The sequence below is a fragment of the Varroa jacobsoni genome, unplaced genomic scaffold (assembly GCF_002532875.2).
Source record: "Varroa jacobsoni isolate VJ856 unplaced genomic scaffold, vjacob_1.0 contig01122, whole genome shotgun sequence".
Classification (NCBI taxonomy): Eukaryota; Metazoa; Arthropoda; class Arachnida; order Mesostigmata; family Varroidae; genus Varroa; species Varroa jacobsoni.
Genome location: NW_019214586.1, coordinates 45,432 through 65,286, shown reverse-complemented (window position 1 = coordinate 65,286; position 19,855 = coordinate 45,432). Strand labels below are relative to the sequence as shown.

Sequence of the window (19,855 nt, the reverse complement as noted above, 5' to 3'; positions counted from 1 at the left end):
GAATAAAACTATCTGCTGGAAACTGTATTTACTGGCTGTCTGAGTTCTCGGTGGACACAAAGAGTGGTGAATGCATGTGAATTGTTTGTATTAGCGGCTTTTTTGGCAAGGAAGGTAAGCAGCTCGTTTTGTACCCTTTTGATGTCAACTTTGGCTCCAGAAGAGGAAGGCGTCATTTGAGGGTGTCCGTGCGCACGAAACGCCCCTAGCCCGTAAGCCCTTCGCTCATTGGTTTGTCTATTGGCCGTCAACAGCGGCTAATCATTGCCCCTAGTAACATTTCGTCTTAATGCGCTATCTCGACTAAGCATTGCGGATTGTATTGGAAACCTATGTTCCGTGAAATGTAATTAAGCCACCACCTACAATTTTTTTTCCGCCCCTAACAATTATCGGTAGTTACTGTTGCACCCTGTACAGATTTGTTCATTGTTTATCTCATGATGTAAAGAAGACATACATAATTATTAAACACAAGTATCTGTATGGCTATAGTGAGATGGAGCGGCAAAGTACGAGCTGCATATAATTATTTTGACCTGAAGATTTGGAGGATTATTAGCGCCCAAGTTTTCTTCTCGCAATAACTAGATAGCCTTCCCTATTATGATCGACATTAAAAGACTACCATATTTATTAATATAATGGTTCACTTATTAACATAGTCCATATTATTTAGACCCTCTAAAGTGAGAATAAGTATATACGTGAATATGACGAGTGTATGCTTTTCTCAATTTGCGTAAAGAAATAATTCATTTTCTGTAATATCTCCTATTTTCAATGGCCTATTGTCCTTTACTACATACAGCTATAAGCAAAGACGCGTGCAAATTTTCTAAAAATGTGATAAAAGGACCTTAACATTAAATTCAATTTTACAGTGAATACTTAAATGGTTGTTTACTTTCTAACTTTCGGTATTTTTTAAAAATCATTAACCATTCTCTGGAAGGGAGAACCACTAACGCAAGCGGGCATCATTGCTGAGACAGGGTCCGATCTTCAGAGCGTCATTATTCTGTCTACTTTGTGTAGGTGAATTGCCTCTTTATCATGGAGGCTAATCCTGTTATCATAAAGATCAGACTAGATCTGTTCCAATGTATCAGCTAATGCCTCTAGTGTGTAGAGTAAAAATCGGACGAACTTTAGCGGAGCGCTTACCGTGACCGGCATGCGTTCACCTGCTATTTTCGGTGCTAGAACAAAATGACAAACTCATCGTGGCGAAAAACAGTGCGTCGTTTTTATGGAATCTGAACAAATATCCACTATATATTACCACTTTATATTTAATATGTTCTATGGGATGAACCTTCACTATGATTGAAAAACTCGTTTTCTGACCGTAATTCAGTTATTACCAATTATTGCCAGCTTGCATGCGGCTTTTGAAAAATGCGTGGAGGAACTCTAGAAGGCAAATCAAAGAATACTCAGTACTTTTTGCTCTGCATTTTTGGAACTTTTATCCCACACATTTAAATCAGCCTTAAATTCAATTCTGCTGAAATTTTTTGTACGCATTGTATTTGACGACTTACGTCTACCAATATTGCTTGATACATGGGAACTGTTAAAAAAGATCCCGGCAGATTAGATGGTTTATATCTTGAATTAAAAATAGCATCGCAGTGAATGAACGTTATGTTAAATAATCACGACCGTTGGGAATGACACTTCTAGCATATGCAAATCACTTTGTTTAGAAACACCCGTAGAAACAACTAAGAACACTATATCAGTATACAGATATATCTATGGTGGGGTATCTAAATCCGGACAAATTTTGTTGGATTCTTGATTATAGCAAGTATCCATTTATCCGCTATTCTTGATACTAGCAGACTTTTGTTTTTTCTAAAATAAAACCGCCATGATGGAAAATTGTGCGTCATTTTCGCAGTTTAAACGGAGATCAGTTATTCCCGCGAAACAATTTCCGTAAAGCAAGGCGGAAAGTCCTCAATAAAGTTTAGATTTGAACAAGTTTAAATTCATTAAAACTGTGTAAACTATACCTGATAAAATTTTTGCTTGGTTTTTGGTACATGAGACAAGCGATTTGTATAAGTAAAGCAAAGGTATAATTAAAGAAGTAGTTTACGTGGTACAGTGGTGACGTGTTTGTATACAGAATTCAAAAATACGTAATGGTTCACGTTCGAACAAGAACGCGAACGCACCTCGTTTCGTGCTAGAAGCCAGCCGTCTGGAGTAATGGTTAACGGCAGTATCGGGCATAATACTTTTACAGTACCTTCTGCCTTTCATAAAAGAATTTCTATGATACGTTATTTGTTATAGGCTACCCGGTCAGATCTTTTCCTCTGCAAAATTCGAAAGCCCGTTAAGTTCAGGTTTACTCTGTGAATCGCATCGCCGAATTAATGAAATCATTTTAATTCGACCTGAACGGTCTACGATTTGTCTGCCATCAGAGCACGTCAACATGACAAAATAGATCCTTATCTAACTCCGCTGCTTGCACAAATAAAAGTCGCAAGATTTCATTGTTTGGGATCGGCATGTATGTGTAGGCTCAAAATACCATGATCTGTACTCACTCTGGCACACGGTCCCAACGGAACCGTGAAATGATCTGTGAACCGAATGTATAGTATCGAGATATATTAAATAAAATGTTTGAAATTACATAAAAATACTGTTGAAATTGAAAATCAAAACAAAAGTAAAATGTACTCTATACTCATTCAACTCGCAGGGAAAGTACCATAACACCTTGCCCAATACTACGCATGATTTTTAAAATGATGAGAGTCGTCAGTAATTCGTTGTATGCGGTGTGGCACCTAATATACGTTTAGCCTATCAGAGCATTAGAAACATCGTTCATCTACGAGAACAAGCTTAAGTTCGCTTGCTATTAAAGATATTGTAGACAACAAACTTTCCCTCTCTTGCGGTTACTTTCTACAGCGAAATGCTGGTAGATTTCAACCTCAGTAAGACTGAGTTCGAACGTTTCGGCGCTTTGCTAGTTAGGAGTTGTATAAATTATGTTTAACGGTTTTTGTTCCTAACAAAAATCATTTAGGCGATCCTGGTAGTAACGGCAACGGCAGTGTCCTACATTCTGATTAATGTTGTGCATGAGTGGAACTGTGTTTCTGTGCCAGTTTCGAAAGTTCCTACTATCTGAAGTCCGTTCATAACTGTCGACTGCATAAGATTCACCATAATTATGTCGAGCTCACGATCTACAGGGAAATTACGGGACTCCGGGGGAGAATGGACAGCTTCAGAGTCAATGTCAGTAGCTGATCTTCGGAAAAAAGTAAAATCACTTATGGACAAATTACAGTTTCACAGCGCCTTATTTTGGGCGGACAAATTGGTAAGTATATGCGGAACAATCTAAGTCAATTAAGAATATAATTTACAAGGTCAGGACATTTAGAACGTCTCTTCAGCACGCCAATGTGTGTATTGTACTCAGTGACTAAATTTGTAGTACTTTATCAACTCGTTCATTTCAAAATACGAAATATAGTGGGGCACTGTCGATCGATTTAATAGTACTGTTCACAGTAACCTTAAAAAGTATATTAAAGCAGCCATTTTTTTAAAATCTCATTTCTCTAATATATTCCTTATCCTTATACATCGTAGATGATACCCAAAATTATTCGAGAACGAAAAGCGAGTTGAAATATTAAACGCTTTTCGACAGCTACCTTAGTAACATCAATAATATCGAAAATTTTCCTATTCGCCTTTTAAATAGAAGCCCGAATGATTTTAAGGATTTAAAGGCGTATCTGATTGATAACTTGCGTTTTTAACCTGACTACTGTGCCGGCCGTTCTGGTGCGCCTAAATATATGTGTACATACAGAGCTGATATGACTTAAATCCCGGTTTTTTTTGGGCATAAGAATAAATATTTATTATTGTTATTATTCTAATAAGAATCTATTATTTAGGCTCCACAATGTTTGGTAGTTGACTTGTTCGCTAGAACATCGATTCATCAAACGGACGGAGCGAGACAAGATCATCTGTGAGGGCGCTCGCAAAAGCTTTCTGTTGAATTGTTTTTCTGACGTCGGCGTTACTTGGATGAAGACCATTTCATCTCAGTGCGCCAGAACGTGGTTGAGCGTGGATAAGCATTTCCGTGCAACACTCGACCTCTAGCTCGAATTTAGCACCTGTACTCGGAAAGATCCATTTGGTGACGTATTAGGGGCCCTAACCTTCCGGGTGCGTAATGCAAGGTCATTGGGGTTGTTATAAATCGAAATTTCGGATAGGCCAATTATTCTAGGGTTATTCTGAAGTTCGGCGGTCTGCAGAAGGACTGGGAACGCCTAGATAAGCTTACTAACGGGGGCTGGAAACGAAAAAACAATGGTGGGCATATGTTGGCGCCTAACATCTAAGATTTCGGATATAGTTGATTTGCATTAGAAGGAACGCTAAAGTTTCCAATGCCTATACAAATGGTGAATATCTGGGCTCCTGATACAGGGCCATATCTGGATATCCTTCTGGTCGTAGTAATTTCGCGCTTGCGGCAAAGACATTATCAGGTTTACTAGAAGTCAAGGAAGAGTTGTTGAGCTCATGGCGCTAACTCGCGCTGCGATTGTGCTAAAATCATAAATATCGCTAAAACTGCAACTGGGAAATCTAAAATAAACTATGATGAATAGGCCAATAATTACATGAATGATTTACATGAACTATTATAACAATAGTAATAACTAATTCCTCGAGTTACTAAGTGCGCCTAACCTAATTAATATATTCGCTATTGCAGTACCAAGAGTAATTTTGTGTTCATTAAAAATCATTACTATCATTGTTTAATCTCATTACAAGAGTTTCTAGTAATATAATTATAAAATATTATTATATTTAGCATATAATGAACAACGTTTATTTTCGTTGTATCATCAACGTTAATTACAATTATTTTTTATTGCTCTTGTTTTTCAGGTAACGCTAAGTAAGGATAAACCATCAGATGTATATCTTTTGGCGTCCTGCCTTTTTCATGGGCGACAGTTCCATCGTGCAGCTGAGGTAGTAAAAAGACGTGGCTACCACTTCTCGCACCTCCAGTGCCGATTCATAGCTGCCCTTGCTTATCTCGAGAGTCGGGAATTCGACCTCGCGATGGAGCTCGTTGATCTGGCGCCGATAAAAAGCGACGATACCGAAACTCTTGCAGCCCTTGAAGTTGTTAAGGGGCGCCTTTTTGAGACGCTGGATGACTCTCAGAATGCCGCTGCTTGCTACAAAACAGCTCTTACATTAGATAATTGTAACCAGGAAGCTCTGCACTTACTTGTCAATCACCATATGCTGAACAAAGAAGAAGAAAACGAGGTATTAGCACTCGTTAGCCGAAACGAATTTACACAGACCTTATACTCGTCGCTATTAAAGAAGTATGATGAACCTGATGAGCCTCGGCCGTTAGCCTTAAGAGGGCTGGAAAACAACGTCGACTTGTTAACAAATCGAGCTGAAAAACTCTTTTATAATTGCGACTACCGTCGTTGCCACGAACTTGTAAACGAAATTCTTGAACGCGACCCATTCTGTCCGGAAGCTCTTGAAATTCAAATTGCTTGTTTGATGGAATTGAATAAGGCATGCCAATTGTACATACTTGCTCATAGACTGATCGATACCTATCCTGAAAACGTACTCTCGTGGTATGCCGTTGGATGTTATTATTATCTTATAAGAAAAGCTGCTGACGCTAGGAAGTATCTCGAAAAAGCAACTACCTTGAAAGCAGCTTTTGGCCCAGCGTGGCTGCTATACGGACATGCGTACGCTGTCGAAAACGAACACGACCAGGCTATGGCGGCGTACTTTAAGGCGAACCACCTTATGCCTGGAAACCATTTACCAACACTCTACGTTGGTCTGGAATATCAACACCAAGCAAGCAACAAATTGGCCGTGCGATTTTTCGAACAAGCCCGGTGTATCGCTCCGCGGGACCCATTCGTAATCCACGAACTCGGCGTTGCTGCGTACGAGAGCGGCGAACACGAAAAAGCTCGGACCCTGTTCGAAGAAGCCTTAACTATTATACAAAAGGCGCATCATTCAGCGTTGCCTGACAAATGGGAACCATTGCTTAACAATCTCGGCCACGTCTATCGTAAGTTGCGGCGGCTCGATCAAGCCATAGGCTTTTACCAACAAGCGTTAGTTCTTAATCCATTTTGCCCGTCGACACTGGCAAATCTTGGTTTTGCTTATTCACTTCAAGCGGACTGGGATAGAGCGGTCGATCATTTTCATCAGGCGCTTTCACAGAACCGTGATGATACGTTTTCCACGACGATGTTGCAGAACATTCTTGAAATGATGCTTAGCGAAAAGAATCTCGAAGACACTGACGTGATGCCACCGTACAAAGATGAGGATGGCGCAATTGCGAAAGTTGATATCCAGGAAGTTAGTATGGAGTGACTGTGTTAATAACTAGCATTCATTCACTTGTACATATATACACAGAGACATACACATCCTCAGTCAATAATGACTAATTTATATTTAAAATAATAGGGACAGTAAGCAACTAGAAATAGAACACATGTTACACTTTAGTTTGGATAAAGTTTATTTACATAGTCAAAGACATTGTCTTTCTTCGTAGATTACAATTAATCGGTTTTACATTTGAGTTCTCGACACACGTTCGCTTTTGTAAATTGTAGCAACACCTAGTTGGATGGCGGCGTTACGTGTGGCTCTGGAAGTTTTTGTAAATGGTGACGGGCTTTAACTGGCCTAGGTTAGCTTATCTGCCAGCAGCTGCTCGTACCACTGAATAGCTTGCAATCTAATGGCTTGATTCTCGTTATCTAGTTAGTTGACGCTAATCTAAATATAGATCTTGTTCACTTTTTCGTTCGGTAGCCCATTGTCGCCGGCAGCAGCGACGGTGATGAATGCTAAAGCAGAATGCTTCATCCCTTTTATAGGGTACAAGTGCTTATAAAGCAGAAGAAAGACGTTATTCATACAAATGAAAACTCCCATTAAACAACTATTCTCGGAAGCGGTTCACAAGCGTGATAACTGTACAATAGACAACTCTTAGCAGCTGGTTTTTAGGCAGGGCTTGCTCAATGACTAGCCATCGATTTAACCTCCTGTTTCTTTTTGTAGTGCGCCCAAACGGCGTGGTAGAACACGTCTGTTTCACAGTAGGCGGTGTAAACAAGAAATATAACAAGTGCCTGCAAAAATAAAGAACGGGTGGATGTCTATTACTATAGGTTAAATTAGTCGCATGCAGATAAAAAAATATTCAGTACGAAAGTCCATAAATAGATTTGTGATGTCCCGGTTACTCGTGTCACTTTGTTGGTGACTTTTTAAGATGTTACCGAATAAGCCTGAATTCCGTAAATCGAATAAATTAACCTAATTTACGTTCGACACCAATTACAATTATTCTATATAGTCTTAGATACTTTTATGTGATTCATTGATGTATCTCTTAGAAAATTATTATTAAATGTCGCAAATACGTATCGATCACTAATAAGTCAATAGGACTTTAATCGTTTCGGTCGACAACCAGGTATATCGATCAGTATAAACGAAGCTGTGTACGATTATTCTCGTGGGTGACTGCGACTGCATAAAGCCTAAAATATACAACGAGACAGTCTATGCTTGTCAAAAACATGGAAGCCCATATCTTGCCAAGAACATATATATGCATTCGGGCACTTACGAGCAGAACGGCTGTTGTCGCTTGAAGGTTTCCGGTTGGTTCCTGCACATAGCCACTTGTTGTTATACCATGAATGAAAACCGCTACAGCAACAAGTACTGTTCTTCGCAACAGACCACGCTGAAGTGTTGACAAAGTTGACATTAAGCTGCCTTTGTCCTGTTCCTCAGAGGCAATACTAATTTCGAAATGTAGAAGTCCATAGACCAACACAGTCACTGTTGTCAACAGTGTAAACGCTGCTGACGGGACGCTCACTTGAGCTTCCAGCGTGCCCCAATACCTGAAGAAATATAGATCAATTGCAAATATCTTTAGCAAACGAGCAGACGTTCACTTTTTAGCAGTTTAATAGAAAGCTTGCTCAATGTTTGTGAATCTGTACCTAAATCAATCAAATAAATTGTTGAGTATCATCTAGTTTTTAATGGAACCATTTCAATACTTGTTTTTTTTTTTAAAAGAAAATGTTAAAGTTTAAGAAATGGTTATTGTCCAATGGGCCGTATATCTAATCTCGTTGTTGAATTTTATAAATTCCGTTCGAGTTCAGTTTTTTTTCCGATTAAATATGTTAAGTTATGGACTTTTTATTTCAATGTACGATATTCCAGCGCCAACCACTCTTGAAGAATAAAATACACACTGAACAGAAATGACCGTGTATAATTCCGTATAGTACGACACTTTAAGCAAAAATTTGAATTCCATCTATTAGAGAGGCTTCAGCCTACACCACAGTTTACTACAGCGTATACAATCTAGTGAAACGATGTCGCTAACTAAAATTGTTTTGTCGGAAGTTAGTTTGATTGACTTATTGGGTATAACTTACGAGTCACTGTCGGTGTCCCAGATCTTCTGGATGCCATAGGCAAATCCGAGGAGAATGGCAGCACTAAGCCAGGGTGAAGCCACAGCGCGGCTAATATCTCCCTTTAGGTCGCCGCCTCCTCGAAGAAATTTCTTGTCGAACAGTTCTGCGTACACAGACAGAAGCACCACGACCTGTAGGCCGAGTATTACGAGCAGCAGGTACTGGCGCAGAAGCATCAAGTTAGGCTTGATGTAGGCCCACTGGAAAACCAAGTGTATTATGAACACATATACAAACAAGAATACTGTAATTATTAAGGTTTGTTTTACGTTTTAAGACAAATACGCATGAAATACTTGACTAATGTACTTCCGCAGTTATTACAAGGCTATTAAAGTCAAGACTTAGTAGACATGAAAAAATCTACTACACGTCGTTTGATCGACAAAGAGGAGGGCACGAAGATAATGTAGTTATGATATCCAACGCGTACTAGCTTATAACAGCATTTACCTGATCAACAAGCGGTAATGACTCGACAAGGAGTGCGCTGAACATGGCAAGCAGCGCCATACACACGTTCCACTTAACACATTTAATAAGATTCCAGCAACTGTATAAAACAGGGATGAGAAGATATCGTTAGTTGTACCGAATTTTATTTCGAAGAAAAACCAGTTTCAGCTAAAGTTAGGAAATAGATTTGGATTTACCGGCCCATCGTGGCCTCCCATTCCTCGGAATAGGACCGATAGCAATTATAAAAGGATCTATGTCGTCCACTGACCTCGTCGTGCACGTAACGGAGAGCGCGCACAAAAAGGATAAGAAGAGACCTCCTGAACTACACACGAGTTGCAGTAATCGCCGATTTTTACTTGGTAATCGGACTGTGACGGGAACGGGACCTTCGTAAAGTGCCACCATGGTTGCTTGGCGATGGCGGGGTATCCCGAGGGCGCATGAGAACTCATTTGGACCGACCCGATTCAGTTCGGCACGAGCAAATGACACCTCACTTCCGTCCAAAATCAAGGCACACGTTAACGTTGAGTTCATTGTCTGTCATAAACACAAAACCACATGTACTATTCTAATAAATAGGTGAATATTATAATACTAGTAATTTGAGTCAATTTCACTATATTCTATAAATTTCCAGTAACAAATACAAACCAGACACACTGCCAGAATTAGTGGAAATCTTCTTCTTAATACGCTCACGGCGAGATTCACACAATACGCATTACACTTTTGAAAAGAAATATTGAAAGAAAACTTTAGAGACAGGCTTAAAAGTAGTTACTAACCGGCATTATTCGGAAGTTGACGTGAAGCTCGTCCCGATCACAAAAATGGACTGAACCGTTTTTAAACTTCGTAGCAGCTCTAAAGTTCACCATTTTGGACCGTAAACTACGATTACCTTGATTCTGTAGCCAATCGAGGCGGGACAGGTAGTCTTGGGTAAGTGACTTCGGAACCCAAAGGCTCAGTATTGTTTTGTCACCGTCTGAAACAGCGGCAATATCTATCGGTAATGTCATTAATGAAAAAAAAAACCGTCCGCAAATTCATCAAGAACTACTACTATTTTTCTAGACCTAAGTAGTTTGTCTTGTTTTTCATCGGCACAGAACACATTGAAGAATCCACTATTATTTTTGTAAGTATGTGTAACACCGGAAGTCAGTTCTGCATAAAACGTAACAAGAAGCTGTGTCGTAGCAGTGTTAGAACAAATATTATTTACGGGACAATCCTTCAGTAGTTTATATCCCTACTCAATCTTAGTTTATATCTATTCTAATATCTAATTTTCATTGTCTGAAATAATAAGAGCTTACCAGACTCTTCCTTCGATCGCACGAGATATCCAGCGACACCCATTTCATCCAGGCTTGCTTCATATACAGCTACGTTACCTTCTGAAGGTACGATGACTTTAAAGACATGGGCGTAGATATCTATAAAACGATACGAAATTATAGTCTCAATTACATATTTTTTCCTTACATATATTTCTTACGAGAAACATCATTAGGTTAACATAAATCTACGAGATCTGTGCATTTACTACTTACCAAATAACTTATGACTGTATTTAAACTCGGCATCGGCCGGCTGATCATCGAGAGAGCTTATAACAAACTGCGGAATGATTTCGTTCAGCTTCGCGTAAAAACGTTCATCCAAGACGGAATTAGCTAAAAGATGGAAATAAGAGATGTCATAATATAGGTAGGGCAAATCGTTCCTTCGTCGTATAGCTCGTAATGCTTTATAATAAATAGGCAGCTTTTTTAAATCTTGCGCAAACATTGAGGTTGTATTAACGCTTACCAACGCTGAAAGTCATCGCAATACAATCTAGGAATAACTGTAATGCTTCTTTCCTGTCAAACCGTTCTGGGTGTCCCGGTCGAAGGCCCTCTTCATAATCGAGAATTTCATGAAGAGTCTCCATGATGTGGTTGCCCTCTCCCGGGAGAAGAGCACCACGCCGTCCTTCGATATAGCGTTGAAGCGAACGCAAGGCACCCACGGCTGTTGTTAATTGATAGCCTCGGGCCAACGCTAGAACCTATTAGTAAAGGAAACATTAAAGGGGTTAGAGTTTGCTTCAGAAAGAAATCGCTTATTATTACACTAAAACAGTTACAAGCATTACTTAAACAAAGCAAGAGTCGTAAGTTTACCTGCTTTCGTATATTGTAGATTTCATCATAAGCGCACTCAGAAAAGTCCGGCATTTCCCATCGAGGTGTGTCGAAGCCTTCCTGCATAAAACATCGTCTACGAGCATCACCTTTTGCCGGGCCCCAAGGCAAGTGGCATGCTTGCACATCGTGTCCACCCAACACAGTTCTGTTCCACAAAATCCCCATATATTCCTCCATAGGGCAGTACTGGGATGAATCTACATAACAAAAGACATATAAGAGGATACAGAACTTGAATTGTATTAAAATAGTCACCTAGTGGAACTAACCACTTTTCTATGAACTACTATTTGTAGTTCACATACCTATATACTAATTAAATTACTTATAAACGACGTATTCAGAGCAGTGTCGTTCTAAAAATCAGGTTCGACAAAGGCTCTAGTTCATGACTGGATAATCTAATATGTCATTGACATAGTACTCTACAAACAACAAGTTAATAGTACAAGAACGTGCACAAAGGTAGCCCTAATTTAATGCTAGAAGTAATCAAGTTAGAAACGGGAACCGATTCCAAATGACAATTGCCTGCAGTGGATGACTTACTTTTATAAACACCCGCTAAAACGCTACGCTATAATTTAAATAGATTCTACGGAAATTCTGTTTAGGGCACACGCTGAAACAGATGCGATTGGATAATAGATAACACTTACTGTCGTATGGGAAGACATGCGCGTAAACCGCAGTGGTAGTGCCCGAAGAATCCTCAATCTGGCATTGATATTCCGCATATGACGAGACCGCCGGAATCACAAGTCTAGAATAGGCTGGATAGAGGAGTTCGATGTATTCGGGATCGGAAAGGTGACCTTTAGGGGGTATTTGGACCCATTTCTTACGCAGATGAGATTCACCGACGCTGCCTGAACGTCCACGAAGTACGGATTCATCACGAATGGTGTTCTTAAACCAACGATACTGCACTTTTTCACTACAATTTATTGCACAAAAGATTACTCGTTATAAAGAAAACATATTTAACCTATATACATTCAAAATCTACCGGTTTACTATATTGAAATATTAATACAATTGCGCCTGTAAAGCGACTGTATTTTTTAATTAATTATAAATATTTCGGTATCTTTCCATTCTTCGCAACGATAACTTTATATGACAAATACGCTACCAGCATATCACTCGAACTCAAGGCCAAGAGACATCATTAAAACACTGGAAAGATGTGACCTTTCTTATTAAATAAAAATTATGTTATGTGTATCCTAGCCTTGTCTTCCTTGTCCTCAAATCAGTGTTGATTTACACTCATAGACTCAATCATACTAAATTAGAAGTAAATCTCTTTCTTTATTTCTCACAGTCTGTGCCGGAATTAGAATAAAACATACGCTTACATTACACGAAGTGTGCAGGTTAGTTCGTGGCTTCGGCCAACCTGGACGCTTTGCGCCAAGGGCGTTACATGACCACCAGGAACCATCTTGATAAGCATTTGCAGACTTCGCTTACGAACTTCGTTTCCATGTCGAACTTCACAAGTAAAGCGACCTTTGTCAATGTATTGCACTCGGTCAAGGCCCAGATAAGACGTGTAAACACCAGAAGGAGTGCGCTGACCGCTCTCAAGCCACAAATTTCCAGGGCAGACGGATGGATTTATTAAGGCATTATCCTATATTAAATGAGAATTTTCGTTGTTAATAAAAGCAGTCAGCCTATGTTGATGGGAGAAAACACGCTATTAGTACTAAAGTAACGTAAATAATATTATGTTAAGCTATCGAGCTGAAATACAGGTGCAAGCCTTGCGCGTGTAAAATTTACCTCGTAAACCACAATTTGAAGAAAATGTTTCGAGTTTTACGACCCGCGTTGCAGTCAAACGCGAAAGGCTCCAGCGACAAAAAGAAGCGCATCTACGCCCGGGCTCGAATCTAGCCCACCTTATTTAGCTTTAGCATTAACAGTGAAGTATACCATTAATGCACTATTACGGGGTTGAAAATTTAGTAACTTTAGTAAAAAAATACTGATAGAACCTTTAATTTCAAGTTACATACCATAACAACACAAAACCTTACCTTATACCAATGCACTTTGAAGCCTTCAGGAGCTCGGAACTCGCAGGATAATACGACTGGTTCAATTCCTTCGCGAACGGGCAATAGTTTGTTTGAAACAAGAGCGGTTATAACTAAATCATCTTCCTGAAATGGCTCACTCTGAAGCGAACCGCCTAACTTGTACGATTGACCGATGCGGGATAATGCCTGCTTTACTTCAGCTGCTTGTTTCCTGACCACTTGCAACTGAAACCGCGTGGTGATGTCCTTTTCGTCCGAAGTCTTCAGGACAGTTACATTTAGCACGTGCGGCATTCTCAAAAGCTCATCTAAAATGGTGTCGAGGAGTACCAAGGGATTAAGGGAGGCACAGACATCTAAAAGTATGACTGGTAGTATCTTATTCTACACTGCCTCATTAGATATGTACATCAAAGGTAACAACTCGTGGTTAGCCATAACATAATTTTTAAATTTATATAAAATTATCAAAGAAGCGAAAAGTCTGTTTATGAAATATGAAAAATGTACAATAAATACTAAGTAATCATGGATGAAATAAATTTTTTTTTACTGTACAAGGTTAAAATAATGCTTACCTCTAGCCATGTCGACATTCATAGTTCCTTTGATATGCCATTGAAGCCAGACGAAATCCACTAGTTCACAGTTACCGTTAGTACCATTATCGCTAAATCGATAACCGGATTCGCAACTGCAGCCTTTTAATTTATTACCAGCCATACATTCACAGCGAGTATTATTTTGCTTATTAAATGCACACGCGCTCCTTTGATCGATAGGACAGTTTTTCGCTTCACAGGGATCTTCCTCTAGTCGGATATCGCACACTTTTCCTGAAGTACATTTCGAAACAATTTCACATGGCGTTTTGTCATATGGATGTGTTGAACGAAGCGGTGCTGCTACTTTGCTTGTTTTTTTCACTATTTTCCCTAATGTGATTAAAGGCTGATGCTTAAAGTCGCAGTTTTAAAGAACTTTAAAGGAAGGAATTCAGGAAAAAAAAGAAAAAAAGGAAAAAATTAGGAAAGGAAAAGGAAAAAAATAGGAAAGGAAAAAAAGGAAAAAAAGAAAGGAAATTAAGGGAAGGAATCCAAGCTTTAAGAACAAATTATTATTGGTGAGGACCTTTTACCTTGATTAGTCGAATATTTTTCGACAAGCATATTCGAATGGCAAAGTCGCAACATCCGCACTGTGATTTCTTTATCATTTAACTGTTCAAACCATTCCAGTGTTGGCTTTACCCTCATAAAGGCCACATAAAGTTACGTTGTAATAACTTACCAGTGAAGTTTTTAGGACAGAGGCAGACCGACGTGGAGCCTCCAATATGATGCTCGCACCCACCACCATTACAACGGTTTTTCTCAGGACTACACCGCTTGGAATATTGACAGTTGGGTCCCCGGAAGCCATTAAAGCAGCGGCACTCATATGAGGTGAAGTTCGCATTTGCCAGACACCAGCCGTTAAATCTACAAAAGAGATCGACCGAACAAGTAAAATAATGTTCTACGAACTAGCGAGAGCTTATCTAAGCATTCACGAATTCCTTGCCGTTTTTCCCGATCACGTATTTGACTTAGAACTGCTTTCTGCATATACGGACGCACATTAAATTCCGATAATAATTGTCTCTTTTTTTTTGCTGGTCTAAGTCTGCCTGTTTACTTCGGTATAGTCAAGGCTCAGTTTATGATTTCAAATTAAACGTAGGATCGCCGGAAAAGCTAAGATATACCTTGTAAATCATTAACATCACACATACATTTTAATAATGTGCGTAAAAGGACCTAGTCTCAAAATATAGACTAGAAGGATTTAATCGGTGGCAAAGCTACTAACGATACAGCTGTATTCTGAGTTAGGCTAATCCACAAACACAGGGTGCTAATCTACAAACACAAGAATATAAACACTGTGTCTTTCTGCGTGCTCGTTGTACATGCTTACTAAATAAATAATGCTCACTCACCTGCAGTGATCAAGAATACACACATCGTGTTCAAGTTCCTTATCTCCTGGTTGACTGTAATTTAGCCGGGTAGGCTGTGAATCCGGAATGACCTCATAAGTGATATTGAAACCGTGCACGTCCATAAGTTCATATAAAACGCGCAGATTGACACCCGGTATCCGATCGATATCGACCGAAATCACAACAAATTGAGACTGGATTTCCAATTCCGTTGGCCGATCGGTTGCCACAGGTTGGTACGCCACCGCTCGACCAGAGTTTACCGGTGACTCAAGACTGAGATTAAATATTGACAGTATTCAATACAGTTATTCACTTTGTCCAATTAAAATTATTTTCATTCGATAGCGGAAACAGGATGTAGAATTTATCAGGAAACTGTAGTCCAACAGTTGACGAAAACAGTATTTTAACTTCTTCTTTTTGAGCCATGAAATAAGCTAAACTATCTCAAAGGGAAATCATGAACGTGGCTTGCACATTGTTGTTATTGCTTTTTGTTATGTCCTATATATTCAACGATAAAAAAAAATTCGCGCTGTCACAATTACACGTTGCACAATTACACAGTAGTATGTAGAATAATGCATTTACCTCAGATGATGAGACGTCAGTACCAAATTACGAAGGAAAATATTTTATTACTTATTAGTATTATCTAAGCTTCTAATTCTTAGGGTTGATACTCGCAAACAATTAAGCATTATCAACATTTTTACTCATACCCAGCAAACTTGTCATATGTCTCAATGGTTACGCCTGACAAAAGGTAGAATTGAGTGAAATAAATGACGGTCTTTTGCTGCCCTGCAGAAGTATCTGGTCTGCGCTTGATGACGTAGCACAGTTTTAAGGGCAATTCATATGGCCCGGGAAAGTTTGGCGTTGTGAGAACTCCTCGAGGCTCGGTAAACCACGTGCAGTTTATCGAGTCTCCGGCATCCACTAGTGATATGCAGGCTAACAGCATCACTGCACATGATACAACGAGCCCAACTGAAAAACAGATGGAATGATAATTTTTTTCATCACATGTGTTTTATAGTATATGTCGATGTTGAAAAAATATTAAAGATGTATCAAAGTTGTTGAAGGGTATCGGCTTACGGCATAAATTAATAACTGCAAATTAACCAGCTCCCGTACTTAAAAGCATCCAAGGCATCCTAGAAGGAAAATCCATCTAGATATTTAAATAGTATGATCGAAAAAAGCATTAATCTCTGCAGTCACTTTTAGGATCGGTAACTTCCAAATAACTGTAGTAAATTAACATGATAGTGTATTAGATACTCATAAGGTCGATATCACACCCTTTACTAAAACTTCCACTGATGACATTGTTATCAGCTGAAACCATACTTGCATTTTACGGTGTTAGAATTACTGGGGCGCGACCTGCTTGTTTTTTTCTGAGTCCGTTTGAGTATTTACCTGCATGACGAAGACGACGAGATGACCCCGCGTAGAATTAACACACGATAGCTTAAATAAATTAGACCCATGAGCAAACAAACCATCTTGATACAAACCAAATTGTCCAAACAGTTCTTCAGACATAACAGTAATAGTACCACATTAAGCTTCGCCAAACCAGGCGGGTGCCTTTATGCCCAACGGGCAAAGCGCTAATATCATTTGCACTTAAAACTTACTAGTTCTCGTCCAGCAAAAAGCCGTGAGCTGCATTGTCGATAATTTCTTCCCGCACCTGACTCTTGATATTGTTAAATATTTCCGTTTATTTAGCATCTTTAAAAGTGGACAATGATTTCAACTATTTAAAGATCTAGTCAATTCTACAATGCTAGATGCGTTTGTAAATTTGTCGTCGTATTCAGGCTCCCAGAGTGAATGTCTAAAAGGTAAACAAAAGTACATTTTCTACGTCTACTCCCTTTAACTCTTTACCTTGGTGGAAATACTGGCGAAGAATTGTGGGTATTTATGCATATAGAACGAAGACTCTATAACTGACAGGAATGCTCGAAGAAGTTTATCAGGACTAAAAAGGCATTTCACACTGGGTAATGTTTGGAAACAACATGACGGTTAACAAGCATACATATATATGGCCCAGTTGCATCAAGTAAACGGCACTATAGGACAGAAAGAACCCGATAAACGACGCAATATCACCGCTTTCCTTTTTCACATCAGGTCACGCAGGGCGCAAGCAGTTAAAACCGCCGCGTTAATGTTTGAACGGAAAGTTTCTTTTCACCCGTTACATTCTCCAGGTCGAATTGCATTGACAGAGGATTATCTTTGCTCATTACTGGCAAATGAAACTCTATTACGCTCAAATGACGAGACTGGATAAGTTTCTCAACAGCACATTTGGCTGAATTTGTGCCCTGAAAGAATAAGCAAATTGACTAAAGGATGAAATAAGGCCGAAAAAAAAGTAATGGCGGAAGCATAATAACTTGCGCTCGAATTCGAGTAAAACGTTGCGTTGTCTGTTAGGTCAATGGACTGCCCTCATGTTACAACTTCCGTAACTTGTAAGAATTCCGTTTGTTTATTGAATAATAGCTGTTTATTTTAACATCTTGCCTCTTTTGTGAAAAAAACTTAAACACCTGGGCCTATAAAGTATTTGTTCGTGCAATAATTATACGTTTTTAACGATCGATGACTACGATGAATGTTTTGCTTGTCGAGAATCTACTGACCGATTCATAAGTACTTCCACACTAGCAAAAATGCATACCTTTCGTTTCACATGTACGGCAAAAAATACTCAAACCATACTTGGTTGTATGTATTCATTTAATGTACGTTAAGTATTCAGACCACAATTTGCAAACAAAATTCTATGAGTCCCTTATAATAGTACAGTCTTAAGCGCCAGGAATACTAAGCAAAAGGGTTTACGTAGGTCCACACTATTTGCACTTAATGTATCCGAAATTTTTATTTTTAATTAATTTATCACAACACAATTTATCCGAAATCCGCAAACAGTATATATTAAAGACACAATTTAGAAGGCACGCGGTAAAAGATTTTTATGTCCTATTTTTTTACACACACTTATTAAACCCGAAAAAATCAATAAATTTGCAATAGCTTTTTGCGTTTTTTCCAGCTAGACCGGTATACAACTAATAATGAAGTTCAGTAACTCTACTTAATTACTCTTATCGGTTTCACCAAAAAGATGGTGTAACTAGTTACTTGTAGCGATTATACGGACTCTTTCCTCAAATATACCAACTTGTTAAAGCAAAGTGCTGTAACTGATGGACCAACCGATACGCGCTGAATGCTATGTATACATAGGAGGGTTCAGTATTATACTTAGTCCATCGCAGTTTTAGAGTCGCGTTCTTTAAGAAACGGTTACAAGGTTTAGAAACGATAATTTAGCCATTCTGATTTATATACTACAAATAAATGGGCATATAGTAAACGCGAGAGCCTACCTGAAGAACAGTTTTGTCGTCCTTCCTTTATGACCTTTAGTTTTTTTTGATCGTATGACATCCTCATTTGTAAGTTCTCACAGTTTTTGTCGTTTTTACACTGTAGTCCAATATATTTTCGTAACACCGAAATCCATGTTATAGTTTTACATGAATGCGCGGTCTGCAGAAATAGTACATTCGGAATTGGAGCGCATCATGAACAAATCGCTTCATTGTCAAGTTGAAACTCGTGTTAAGGTATACAGAACATTTAACATACACACGCATAGCAAAGCAGGTGTCTTCGTTTCTGCTATATTTCTGTCGCTGTGAATGAAATTATCCGTTTTTTTGTCGTGCCGCTTTTTAAATCACTCAAACTGCTCAAAGATTCATCTTTCTGTGATGGTACGTCTTCTTTTGTAGCAAAATTCCCCTACAACCATCTATTTACTCTTGTTCGTTTGCAGATGAAGGCTCATAAACAGCCAGGTCTTAATACCCTTTCCCTTTGCATATGAAAGCTCATAACAATAACAATGACAGAAAGGGCTTAGCAGGCGTAATCCGACCCCGTCATACGAACTTCTGATAGTCTGGTTCTACTGCGATCGCCTTCTACTGACAGGCGATAGCCCAATCGATTCGTTGTCCTGTCGATTGAATATGGTGGCAAGTGGAAAAAGCAGCAGAATCAGGCAACACCAAAAGAAATAGAGGAGAGTCGCTTGCAGGACATGTTTTTGCTAGTACAAAAAAAGCTAAAAGATAGAGCGACAGAGAATAGGTTGTTGCTTCGTTCCAAAAACCATGCGTGTCTGAAACATGCAGTTACGTCGTTGTCAGATTTGGGTAAATCCGTACTACGCAACCGTGCTATCGTCTGCTATTATGTCGTTTTCTTTTTGAAACTAGCCTAATTTTGAATGAGATAGCTTTTTCTTAGTTGTTACTTAACTCTTTGCAAAAACATGCGCCATAAGATTGCCGATGTTAAATAGAAATAAGAAAAAATCAGACAGTGTTTTTAAGTAGAATTAGTTTTGGAATGCAAAATGTTCAGGAAAGAAGGCTGGGTTCAATGGAACTTAGAGGTTTTAGTTAGTATGCTAATTTACCATTTACC

At 39.0% G+C, this 19,855-nt stretch overlaps 2 protein-coding genes across 3 annotated transcripts; one reads left to right on the top strand and one right to left on the bottom strand.

The window, feature by feature from the left end:
- The first annotated feature begins 33 nt into the window (after nt 1–33).
- On the top strand, nt 34–6,632 carry Cdc16 (cell division cycle protein 16). Of its 2 annotated transcripts, XM_022852864.2 has the most exons (3): nt 34–114; nt 3,231–3,361; nt 4,969–6,632. In XM_022852864.2, the coding sequence occupies exons 2-3, from the start codon at nt 3,275–3,277 to the stop codon at nt 6,463–6,465; spliced, it is 1,584 nt and encodes a 527-aa protein (XP_022708599.1). In that variant the 5' UTR covers nt 34–114; nt 3,231–3,274; the 3' UTR covers nt 6,466–6,632. The 2 variants fall into 2 exon arrangements, with proteins under 2 accessions (XP_022708599.1, XP_022708598.1); XM_022852863.2 differs by lacking the exon at nt 34–114 and having other exon boundaries at nt 2,948–3,361.
- LOC111271848 (uncharacterized) lies at nt 6,599–19,506 on the bottom strand. The gene is made up of 18 exons (XM_022852856.2): nt 18,748–19,506; nt 16,042–16,312; nt 15,314–15,592; nt 14,623–14,813; nt 13,911–14,168; nt 13,330–13,640; nt 12,643–12,920; nt 11,941–12,218; nt 11,258–11,478; nt 10,902–11,142; nt 10,643–10,765; nt 10,406–10,525; nt 9,869–10,071; nt 9,346–9,620; nt 9,072–9,171; nt 8,577–8,818; nt 7,742–8,024; nt 6,599–7,238 (listed from the first exon to the last, which is right to left on the bottom strand). Exons 1-18 carry the CDS (start codon nt 18,812–18,814, stop codon nt 7,125–7,127), a joined length of 3,855 nt encoding a protein of 1,284 aa, XP_022708591.1. The 5' UTR covers nt 18,815–19,506; the 3' UTR covers nt 6,599–7,124.
- Nucleotides 19,507–19,855: the final 349 nt, after the last annotated feature.

Bases quoted from the DNA above. Each gene is read 5' to 3' on its own strand.
- Cdc16 (XM_022852863.2), top strand. From the start codon at position 3,209: ATGTCGAGCTCACGATCTACAGGGAAATTACGGGACTCCGGGGGAGAA. The intron at 3,362-4,968 runs GTAAGTATATGC...CTTGTTTTTCAG, and splicing joins TATTTTGGGCGGACAAATTG to GTAACGCTAAGTAAGGATAA.
- LOC111271848 (XM_022852856.2), bottom strand. From the start codon at position 18,814: ATGAGGATGTCATACGATCAAAAAAAACTAAAGGTCATAAAGGAAGGA. The intron at 14,169-14,622 runs GTAAGTTATTAC...AATGTACTTCAG, and splicing joins CTGTCCTAAAAACTTCACTG to GAAAAGTGTGCGATATCCGA. The intron at 12,219-12,642 runs GTAAGCGTATGT...AATAAATTGTAG, and splicing joins ACCTGCACACTTCGTGTAAT to TGAAAAAGTGCAGTATCGTT.